Source organism: Phyllobates terribilis, unplaced genomic scaffold (assembly GCF_046119375.1).
Source record: "Phyllobates terribilis strain yellow unplaced genomic scaffold, ASM4611937v1 Scaffold_5__5_contigs__length_657084704, whole genome shotgun sequence".
NCBI classification, from domain to species: Eukaryota; Metazoa; Chordata; class Amphibia; order Anura; family Dendrobatidae; genus Phyllobates; species Phyllobates terribilis.
The window spans coordinates 293108898-293121405 of record NW_027362765.1 but is presented as its reverse complement, the minus strand read 5'-3'; the positions used below and the strand labels follow the sequence as shown (position 1 = coordinate 293121405).

At 47.1% G+C, this 12508-nt stretch overlaps 1 protein-coding gene across 1 annotated transcript in view; it reads right to left on the bottom strand.

The window, feature by feature from the left end:
- The window catches only part of TNKS1BP1 (tankyrase 1 binding protein 1), a 96585-nt gene that overhangs the window by 27102 nt on the left and 56975 nt on the right, over positions 1–12508 (bottom strand). Inside the window, exon 8 of the mRNA XM_073684309.1 lies at positions 254–405. Coding sequence (XP_073540410.1) covers positions 254–405 — 152 coding nt within the window. The remainder of the gene's footprint in view (positions 1–253; positions 406–12508) is intronic.

Sequence of the window (12508 nt, the reverse complement as noted above, 5' to 3'; positions counted from 1 at the left end):
CAATCTAAATTCCCTATCAGTATATCTTTGGAGTGTGGGAGGAAGCTGGAGAACCCGGAGGAAACCCACGCAAACACGGGGAGAACATACAAACTCCTTGCAGATGTTGTCCTTGGTGGGTTTGAACCCAAGACCCCAGTGCTGGAGGGCTGTAGTGCTAACCACTGAGCCACTGTGCTGCCCCTACATGCTCCTATTTTGCATTCATACCAACTTATACTCCAGTTAATTGTTTTCAGTTTAATATCCTTACCTTTAGTATAGAAGGCGAGATTATTGCAGAAAATATTCCACCCTTCTTAGTTGGGGATTTTACTGATGTGGGAGAATTTTCCGGTGTACAGTCAGTAGATGTTTCTTCTTTTGCCTCATCATCAGAGTCCTTTCCTGGGGCACATCTTGGCTCTAAAAATTAATGTATAATGTGTACATCAGAGATACCGTAAATAGAGTGTATTATACAGGCTATGAAGATATTATCTGCATTTTTGGCAATTCAGCCAAGGAAAACTCAATTTCTTTTATTTTTTATTATACTAATGCACATTTCCTGTGACAACTTTTTTTGGAAAGGGAATCAGTCACCAGGTTTTTGCTAACTCATCTGAGAGCAGAATAATGAAGGAAAAGAGACCCTGATTTCAACAATGTATCACTTAGTTTACTGGGTGCAGTAGTTGTGACACAATCAAAATATTTAGATGTAGCAGAGCTCAGAAAGCAAACCCCGCCCACACCACAGCTCGCTATCTACATTGTATATTCAGAATTAGCAGCCTATGAGAGGAGGGTATGTGTTCGGACCAGGGCTCACGTGCAGTGTGGTCTGAACCATCATCTCTTAGTGATAAAACCTTCATTGTATATAAACAACAGCCCACAGTTTAATAACTCACACATCCCTGAAATCTGTGTCCCTTCCCCTACATTATGCTTTTCTCAGATAATATAGCAAAAACATGCTGACAGATTCTGGATGAACCATTCAATTTGCCCTTTTCTCTGTTTTGTCCAGTCGCTAGTCCACGGAATATAATGGGAGAATCATTTCATAGATTTTTGTGACGTACAAACATTATAAACTAATTTACTAATGGATCCCAATGTGGTGCATATCAGCAAATGACAAATGAAATTTATTCCTCATCTCTACCGCTAAGAATATAAACTTTCACTTCATATAGAATACTGTTATATATCTGCTGTCTAATAAAATGACATTTAGGAGGTGCAGACCCCACAGTGGATATCTGGCTCATTGACTTCAATGCGGATTGATGTGCTTCCCTGATGAATGGAGGAAACACGTCAGGAAGCACATAGGGAAAATATAGGGCTAATATATGGAAGGATAGCGGTGGACTGCCCTTGTTAGGGTGGGAGTCTTTTGAGAACCAGAGCTCAAATTGTTAAAAAAGTGTAAAATTAGGGCTAACCATAACTTTGTAAGGGATGGGAGCCAGATGAAGGAATGGGACCCTATTGGAGTGAAGACATTGGTGAGACTGTTTCATTATTTTTCCCATAATGTCATGAAATGAACACATGGACAGGCTTCATATATATACAGTATGAAGCCTGTCCATGTGTTAATAATATACAGGGTGGGCCATTTATATGGATGTACCTAAATAAAATGGGAATGGTTGGTGATATCAACTTCCTGTTTGTGGCACATTAGTATATGGGAGGGGAAAAACTTTTCCAGATGAGTGGTGACCATGGCGGCCATTTTGAAGTTGGCCATTTTGGATCCATCTTTATTTTTTTCAATGGGAAGAGGGTCATGTGACACATCAAACTTATTGCGAATTTCATAAGAAAAACAATGGCGTGCTTGGCTTTAACGTAACTTTATTCTTTCATGAGTTATTTACAAGTTTCTCTTTGTTTACAGCAATTGACATGTCCCAGAGGTTAACATGTGAGGAGCGGATAGAAATTGTGTTGATGATTGGTGAACACAGTACCCGGGTCATTGCAGCAGATTTCAATGCAAGACACCCTACGAGACCACCCATCTCCCATGCTACAGTTAGCAAACTGCTTGCCAAATTTCATGAAACAGGTTCAGTGTTGGATTTGCCAAAATGTGGATGCAAGAAAACTGTCACTAATGAAGAAACATCAGTGGGTGTCCTAGCTTCATTCAGCAAGAGCCCACAGCGTAGCTCTCGCCGCATGTCACTGGAGAGTGGCATCAGTCGAACATCCCTTCGGCGGATAATAGCTACTCACAAATGGCACCCTTACAAAATCCAGCTGCTGCGGCAGCTCAACGAGGATGACCCAGATCGGCACGCTGAATTTGCAGAATGGGCAAATCATAAATTGGAACAGGACCCTCAGTTTACACAGAACATTATGTTCAGTGATGAGGCAAACTTTTTTGTGAATGGTGAAGTTAACAAAAAACCACCGCTATTGGTCTGACACTAACCCACAGTGGAGAGATCCCTCCAAGACTGTTGGAACAAAAAATTGATGGTATGGTGTGGTATATGGGGTACAAAGATAGTGGGGCCATTCTTCATCAATGGAAACTTCAATGCCACTGGATATCTGAAATTGCTACATGATGATGTGTTGCCCTCTTTATGCACTGAAGATGGCAGTTCCCTGAGTTTTTCCAACAAGATGGTGCACCACCACATTATGGGTTCAGGTTCGAGCATTCCTACATGAACAGTTTCCTGGAAAGTGGATTGGTCGTCGTGGGCCAGTTGAATGGCCACCAAGGTCTCCCGATCTGACCCCCTTAGACTTTTATCTTTGGGGTCATCTGAAGGCAATTGTCTATGCTGTGAAGATACGAGATGTGCAGCATCTGAAACAATGGATACTGGAAGCCTGTGCTAGCATTTCTTCTGCGGTGTTGCTATCAGTGTGTCAAGAGTGGGAGAAGAGGGTTGTATTGACAATCCAACACAATGGGCAGCACTTTGAACACATTTTATAAGTGGTCATAAACTTGTAAATAACTCATGAAAGAATAAAGTTACGTTAAAACCAAGCACACCATTGTTTTCTTATGAAATTCTCAATAAGTTTGATGTGTCACATGACCCTTTTCCCATTGAAAAAAATAAAAGTTGGATCCAAAATGGCCGACTTCACAATGACCGCCATGGTCACCACCCATCTGGAAAAGTTTTCCCCCTCCCATATAATAAAGTGCCACAAACAGGAAGTTGATATCACCAACCATTCCCATTTTATTTAGGTGTATCCATATAAATGGCCCACCCTGTATGTATATTGTAAGACAGAGATGGCTGTCCTCTGTGATGTAACCCAGATTGTTGCTCTAGTGAACGTAAGCACTAAGAGGACTGTTTGGTGCACCTGGGGCCGGGGTAAGGGTAGTTGGAGAGATGGGCAGGTCTAGCTACCGACTTACCTCACCTCTGGATGTGGTTAAGATATAAAATGGAAGCCGTTGTTTGGCACATGGGCTTTGTGTTTGGAGGGAGAAGGCCTTCTGTGTGTTGTGGTCTCTCGACTGAGCCAATGAACTGGATGCTATCCAGACTGTGTACCCACAGGACTGGCTAACCAGAGACTTTGCCTTAAGGACTCTTTACTTTGTTTTTGCCTGAACTAAAGGCTGTATTCCTTTTGCTTTTGCCGTGTTTATGAAGTAATAAACCGACATGGACATTTAAAGGAACTTGCTTACTGTTTGCTTCCTGATGCACCCAAGTGAGTAGAAACCCCCATATGTATACAGGTGCATCTCACAAAATTAGAATATCATCAAAAAGTTAATTTATTTTAGCTCTTCAATACAAAAAGTGAAACTCATATATTATATAGAGTCATTACAAACAGAGTGATCTACTTCTAGTGTTTATTCCTGTTAATGTTGATGATTATGGCTTACAGCCAATGAAAACATAAAAGTCATTATCTCAGTAAATTAGAATACTTTATAACAACAGCTTGAAAAATGTTTTTAAAATCCGAAATGTTGGCCTACTGAAATGTATGTTCAGTAAATGCACTCAATACTTGGTTGGGGCTCCTTGTGCATCAATTACTGCACCAATGCAGCGTAGCATGGAGGCACTGCTGAGGTGTGGCACTGTTGAGGTGTTATGGAAGCCCAGGTTGTTTTGATAGCAGCATTCAGCTTGTCTGCATTGTTGGGTCTGGTGTCTCTCATCTTCCTCTTGACAATACCCCATAGATTCTCTATGGGGTTAAGGTCAGCCGAGTTTTCTGGCCAATCAAGCCCAGTGATACTGTTGTGTTTAAACCAGGTATTGGTACTTTTGGCAGTGTGAACAGGTGCCAAGTCCTGCTGGAGAATGAAATTTCCATCTCCAAAAAGCTTGTCGGCAGAGGGAAGCATGAAGTGCACTAAAATTTCCTGGTAGACGGCTGCGCTGACTTTGGTCTTAATAAAACACAGTGGACCTACACCAGCATATGACATGGCTCCCCAAACCATCACTGATTGTGGAGACTTCACACTAGACCTCAAGCAGCTTGGATTGTGTCCTCTCCACTCTTCCTCCAGACTCTGGGACCTTGATTTCCAAATGAAATGCAAAATTTACTTTGCATTACTTAGTGTGTCAATGACTGTCTTCTGGTCATCTGTCAAGTCAGCAGTCTTCCCCATGATTGTGGAGCCTACTGAAACAGATTAAGGGTCCTTTTTAAATGCTTAGGAGACCTTTGCATGTGTTTTTTGTTAATTATTCTAATTTACTGAGATAATGACTTTTGTGTTTTCATTGGTTGTAAGCCATAATCATCAACATTAACAGAAATAAACACTTGAAATAGATCACTCTGTTTGTAATGACTCTATATGAGTTTCACTTTTTGTATTGAAGAAGTGAAATAAATTAATTTTTTGATGATATTCTAATTTTGTGAGATGCACCTGTGTGTGTGTGTGTGTTTATATATACAGTTGTGCTCAAAAGTTTACATACCCCGGTAGAATTTTTCCTTTCTTGACCTTGTTTCAGAGAATATGAATGATATCAAAAAACGTTTTCTCCACTCATGGTTATTGGTTGGATGAAGCCGTTTATTGTCAAACTACTGTGTTTTCTTTTTTTTAAATCTTAATGACAACCAAAAACATCCAAATGACCCTGATCAAAAGTTCACATACCCTTGTGATTTTGGCCTGATAACATGCAGAGAATTTGACACAAATGGGTTTGTATAGCTACTAAAGGTAACATCCTCACCTGTGACCTGTTTGCTTGTAATCAGTGTGTGTGCATAAAAGCTGAGTGAGTTTCTGGGATCCAGACAGACTCTTGTATCTTTCATCCAGCCACTGACGTTTCTGGATTGTGAGTCATGGGGAAAGCAAAAGAATTGTCAACGGATCTATGGGAGAAGGTAGTTGAACTGTACTGTATAACACAGGAAAGGGATACAAAATAATATCCAAGGAATTGATAATGCCAGTCAGCAGTGTTCAAACTGTGATTAACAAATGGAAAATCAGGGGCTCTGTAAAAACCAAACCATGGTCAGGTTGACAAACAAAAACTACGGCCTCAACTGCCAGGAAAATTGTTTGGGATGCAAAGAAAAACCCACAAATAACATCAGCTGAAATTGAGGACTCTCTGAAAACTAGCAGTGTGGCTGTTTCAAGAGGTTATAGGAAGTTTCGCCCCCAGCAGTTCGCCCCCAGCATTTTGCCCCCATCTGTTCGTACCCAGGTACATTTCGCCCCCAGGTACATTTCACCCCCGCACATTTCGCCCCTATGATTTCGCCCCCAGGAAGCTTCGCCCCCGCACATTTCGCCCCTGCACGTTTCACCCCCGGACGTTTCGTAATGGGGGTGATATGTGCGGGGGCAAAACATCCTGGGGGCCAAATGCTGGGGACGAAATGTCCGGGGGCAAAATGTACCCAGGGGCAAATTGCTGGGGGCGAACTGCTGGGGGCGAACTGCTGGGGGCGAAACATCCAATTCCCGTTTCAAGATGCATAATAAGGAGTCACTTGAAGAAAAATGGGCTGCATGGTCGAGTCGCCAAAAGAAAGCCATTACTGTGAAAATTCCACAAAGTATCTCGCCTACAATACTCCAAACAGCACTGAGACAAGCCTCAAAACTTCTGGAACAAGGTAATTTGGAGTGATGAGACCAAAATTGAACTTTTTGGCCACAACCATAAACATTACACAACCATAAACGGAGAGAGGTCAACAAGGCCTATGATGAAAGGAACACGATTCCTACAGTAAAGCACGGAGGTGGATCGCTGATGTTTTCGGGATGTGTGAGCTACAAAGGCACAGGAAACTTGGTAAAGGTTGAAGCAAAGATGAATGCAGCACGTTATCAGCAAATACTGGAGGCAAATTTGCACTCATCAGCCCAGAAGCTGTGCATGGGACATACTTGGACGTTCCAACATGACAACAATCCAAAACACAAGGCCAAATTGACCTGTCATTGGCTGCAGCAGAACAAAGTGAAAGTTCTGGAGTAGCCATCTCAGTCTCCTGATCTCAATATCATTGAGTCACTCTGAAAAGATCTCAAGTGCACAGTTCATGCTAGACAGCCCAAGAATTTACAGGAACTGGAGGCTTTTTGCCAAGAAGAATGGGCAGCTTTACCACCTGAGAAATTAAAGAACCTCATCCACAACTACCAACAAAAGAATTCAAGCTGTCATTGATGTTAGAGGGGGCAATACACGGTATTAAGAACTGGGGTATGTGAACTTTTAATCAGGGTCATTTGGATGTTTTAGGTTGTCATTAAGATTTAAAAAGAGAAAACACAGTAGTTTGACAATAAATGGCTTCACCCAACCAATAACCATGAGTGGAGACAGCTTTTTTCTTATCATTCATATTCTCTGAAACAAGGCCAAGAAAGGAAAAATTCTGCCGAGGTATGTAAATTTTTGAGCATAACTGTATATGATGCCTATGTTGTTTGATGGTTTTGGATCTGTGTACCATAATAGAGCCATATATCTGAACTGACCACTGTCAGAATTACCTGTCTTTTGGGCTTTTTTTCAGAGAACTTATTACCTTTGTGTAATGGAATTTAGAGATGGATAGGGATTTAATTATTATTTTTTTTAAGATTACTTAGTAGGTTCATGTAAGTTTCCTTTGAATTATGTAGAGGATTTTTTTAATGGCAGCAACTAATTTTATCTATCTAACTAGATGGTGGCCCGATTCAAACGCATCGGGTATTCTAGAATATGTATGCGGTACACCGGGCGCAATCAGCACAGCGGTGTTTAAATTTGGCGCCAATATTGCTGATTGGTCGCGGCCGCTGGCCCCGACCAATCAGCACAGCGGTTTTTAAATTTGGCGCCAATATCGCTGATTGGTCGCGGCCGCGACCAATCAGCGAACCGTGTTAGTGAGGGATGGAGAGCCTGTTTAAATTTGGTGCCAATCAGCACAGTGGTGTTTAAATTTGGCGCCAATATCGCTGATTGGTCGTGGCCGGCGGCTGCGACCAATCAGCATAGCGGTTTTTAAATTTGGAGCCAATATCGCTGATTGGTCGCGGCCAATCAGCAGAGCAGTGTTTAAACTTGGCGCCAATATCGCTGATTGGTCGCGGCCATCGGCAGCGACCAATCAGCTATATTGGCGCCAAATTTAAAAACCGCTGTGCTGATTGGTTGAAGCCGGCGGCCGCGACCAATCAGCACAACGGTGTTTAAATTTGGCGCCAATATAGCTGATTGGTCGCTGCCGACGGCTGCGACCAATCAGCGATATTGGCGCCAACTTTAAACACCGCTCTTCACAGAGGTCAGCGGCGATGCAGCCGAAGTACCCCGACCGGCGGCGCCGCTGACCTCCATGCGGCTACCATCGGGAGATCAGTGGCTAGGGCCGCTGATCTCCCGACGGCAAGTGTGAAGGGAGGACCGGGGAGTGGCGCCGCCGGTCAGGATACTTCTGCTGCGAGCAGCCGGTCATCTCCCGCAGCGCCGCTCCCCGGTCCTCACTAATACAATTCGCTGATTGGTGATATTGGCGCCAAATTTAAAAACCGCTGTGCTGATTGGTCATGGCCGCTGGCGATATTGGCGCCAAATTTAAAAACCGCTGTGCTGATTGGCGCAGAGCGGTGTTTAGACTTGGTGCCAATATAGATGATCGGTCTCAGCCGTCGGCAGCGACCAATCAGCATCGTATAAGTGTGGGCCCGGGAGCGGCGCTGCTTGTGCGGGTACTTCCACTGCGAGCAGCTGGGAGATGACCGGCTGCTTGCAGCAGAAGCATCTTGACCGGCGGCGCCGCCGCTCCCCGGTCCTCCCTTTACACTTACCGTCAGGAAATCAGCTGTCCTAGCCGCTGATCTCCCGACGGTAGCCGCATGGAGGTCAGCGGCGCCGCCGGTCCGGGTAGTTCTGCTACGATCAGCCGCTGACCTCCGTGTGGCAGATGAGCCGCTAACGGCCGCCATCTTTTTTCTGAAATCCCACGGATGAGCCGCCGCGGCCGGACCAATCAGCGACGCGGGATTTCCTGGACAGACAGACAGACAGACGGGATAAGACAATTATATATAGTAGATATTAAAAGTTATGTTTTACTCCTCACACTTTTGCTGTACATTATATACATAGTGAGTAGTTTTTTACTGGGATCTGGAAAAGCTGTATTTCATTTCTGCTGTGGTATATAATATATACAAAATCATTTGAAAAATTATACAAGACCAAATACAGTTTTCTGTGTTGGTAATTGCAATGGATATGTTAAAAAAGTTGCCATATGGATCAAGTCCATATGAAATCATTTTTAAGCACCCCCTATCTATAGATCACCATGTAAAAAGGTTCATTTGAACTACCTCATTGACTTGCATTAGTCCATTTGGCAATTATACAGGGTGAACACTTTATATGACATCATGATTGATAGTCTATAATAAACTAATGAGTAATCATTGATCTCCTTTGTTTACACCGATCAATTATTATTATGATTGCTAAGAAAGAAATGAACCATGATGATAATTGGAGATAAATGGGCTTTATTGGGGCATATCAGTTTTAATGTCTCTGGCAGCTCGAGCTCTAAACATGAATCTGAATATACAGGAATACATCTTATATTGCTTCATATATCAATACATCCAGCATGAAGACAACAGCACAGATCTGCCCTTTGTTTTCATGCTACACTCAGTCTATCCCCCACGCACTGGTGTCTAACAGCTCAGAGGCAGAAAGTCTGACATAGCTGGCTAGATAGTGAGTCAGTATAAAGCAACTTCACCCTCATTCTCTTAAAGGGAATCTGTCAGCAGATTTTTGCTAAGAAATTTGATAGTAGCATGATGTAGAGACAGAGACCCCGATTCCAGGGATGTATCACTTACTGGACTGCTTGGTCTAGTTTTGATAGAATCCCTGTTTTGTCTCATGTAGATATAGCAGAGCTAAGTCTTATGCTCTGTGTATGTGTAGCACCCTGAGGATTCGGCTGCTACAGGGGTATTGCACCTCAACCCAGAGGTGTGATATTCCACTCCCGGGCAAGGATGGAGTGTGGGACTGAGCTCGGTAGGCTGCATGCACTACATACATCCCATTTCCGAGGAACAGACCAACGGTACTCCCACTTAGAAATGTGCAGGTACGACCGAGTCTGTTCCTGGCTGGAGTGGGAGGGGGGTGGAACATCCCATGTAGTGTAGGGGCAGATAGGGGGAGCAGTCTGGGTAGTGATAGGAGCTCATTGGGTGCTGGTCACCTGAGCTCACACATAGAGGGATATATAAGGTGGGCACCAACTAGAATCAGGGTCAGATGCAGAGAACAAGTCAGATGCAGAGAACAAGACAGCTGCAGAGGAGCAGACAGCAAGCAGAGAGGAAGTCAGCCTGCAGCAAGAGAGAGACCCTGAGTGAGAGAGGAGTAGAGAAGGAGTACCCAGAGGGGAAAACAGAGAGGACCCAAGAACCCAAATTAAAGCACTGGGTGAGGAGTCGGCACAGGGTACCGGATCCCAAGCTGGTGGGGGCAGAAAACACAATCCCCAGCCAGAGACCGGAGGCCGTGGGCAGCATCTGCCACGGCCACCCACCACATTCACCCCGAAGGCACACCACATGAAGGGTCAGGGAACCCAAGGCCAAGGGTGTCCCAACAGAAGGCCCGAGGGAGCTGGACCTAGGTGGATCCCTGGTGGGGACGGCTGAAGAAAGGACAGAGGGAGAGCTCAGGGCCACGCTCCGGACTTATTTGGGGGTTGGCTGGATCCAGGACCTGGTGGACGCAGCACGGCTCGGGTGGTCACTAGCAGCTGGAGTGACCAGTACAACATCTGCAGTAAGTAAACACCCTTAACTGCACAACCCGACTCTGTCTTCACTGCCGTCTGCACTACACCACCACAACCCCCATCCTCTGCGCCTGTCCCCTCTGAGGCTATACCCCTCCCGTTGGGGGTTACCATCACAAGCTGCGCACCCACCATCAGCCTCAGCGGACCCTGCTGCAGCGGCGGCCACAGTGACCGCATCACAACGGGTGGCGTAGTCGACACAAAAGAACTTTAGTAACATCTGTAGAACTGCCACATCACACTGAGCTTGACGCCCTGGGCACGGGGCCGGGTCACAGCCGCTCGGAGACTACAACCCCCCCCATCTGATCCGGTGCCGGGTATTCCCCTCAAAAAGGAATATGTCCCAGGGGGCGCGTCAACTTTGGCGTAGTCGGCAGGATTACGTGCCCACAACACCCGGGTACTGCGTGCCTGAAGAAAAGTGCAAGTTTACCTCAGAAAGAAGTCTCCTGCCGGTTCCGGAGGGTCCCCGCCATCGGACTCCATCACCAGTCGTTTCCCGCCGATTGTCCGCCATTTCCAGCTTGTTCCCGCCATCTGCAGAGTTTCCCGCCACTGAGCGAAGCTTCCCGCCAAAACCGCAGATTTCCCGCCTTGCAAGAGCAGCGGACGCCATTATGGGCGTGCCAAAGGAGGGCAAGAGGCCACCTCCCATCGTGGGCCGGGACAGAAAATGGCGCCAAAAGTGGAAACCGCCCCCACCAACAGAGACTGTGATGCTGGAGGTGTCGGTCAGCGTGAAAGAACTGCCCCTGGAGCTGACAGTCACCGAGTTGCCCCGGGACCGCCCTCGAGGTGGGAGGAGACGAAAGAGAAGAGAAAAGATGGGTGCCGCTTGGAGCAGTCTGGAGCGAGCGCACCCGGAGGCAAGAGGTCTAACGAAGAATATCGGAGGAGTTTACCCGGAGATGGAGAGAAAGCAGAACAGCACCGGCCCGCTGGCCAGGAGTCTGCTAGAGACCGAGGAAGGAGGGCAGAGCAGCACCGGCCCGCTGGCCAGGAGCCTGCCGGAAGAAGAGCAGAGCAGCACCGACCCGATGGTCAGGAGCCTGCTAGAGTCCACAACCCCGCTAGGTCTAGCGGAGATCTTAGCGCAGCTCCCCCGAGACCGGGAGTGTGCACAGACTGCCCTGGAGGGCCTCGCACGGAGGATGGCCCGGGTACAGCGCGAGATATTGGCGGAATGGAGCCGGGAGATGGCCCAGCAAGCTGAAACCAAGACGCAAGCTGAAACCAAGACCCGGAGCACGCCAGCCGAGATGAGGAAGGAGACCGCCTCTGAGGATGGCGCGGGAGGACCCAAGGCCGGAGACGGCGCCGAGGAGGGAGCCGAACGCATGGAGGCAGGTAAAGGGGACGCCTATACCCCAAGCCGTGACACCGCTTACCTGCCCCAGCTCCCCGTCGCAGAGCCCGAAAGTCCCCCTGCTGTGCCCGAAAACGCCATGTCACCGACGCAGACTAGGCCCCAACCGGAAGCCGCCGCCGCGACCCCTGTGACGTCACACGCCTCGACCCCGAGCGTGACCAAGCAGGAAGTACCACCAGCCTGGTCGCAGGGCCTAGAATTCCCGGGCGTCGCATCACCAACAGCGCCCCCTACCTCCGCGGAGCCTCCGGCCTGGTCGCAAGGCCAGGTAGCCCAGGGCGCCGCCGTATTAACGGTGCCCTTCACCTTCCAGGTGCCCCAGGCCTGGCCGCAAGGCCTGGGCAACCCGGGCGCCACCACCACCGCGCCCATAAGACCAAGAGTGCCGCGTCTGGGAGGAGGAGCAAGAGGACCCGGACGGGTCTGAAGCAACACCATATCACCAAGAAAAAGCAGGAGGGAGCCGTCGTTGAGGACGGGAGTAGAGACTGTATATAGTTGCCCGTCGGGGCACAGTGAACTGTTGCTGCTAAAATAGTCCCCGTTGGGACCAGTGAACTGTTTACCCGTTAACCCCTTCATCCTACAGGCTGAGGACTGTGAGCAGCCATTCCCTTCCCTCTATCTGGCCGAGGACTGAGAGCGGCCATATTCCCTGTATATAGTTGCGCTTCCTAAAGCGCCCCCTACCGGTTTTATAGAAAACCAGTTTTTCTAAGAGACTGTCGCACTTTTCCCGGACACACGTTGCACAGTGTCCGGAGGAGGAACCTGAAACAAGAGACGACGAGAATGTTTATATGA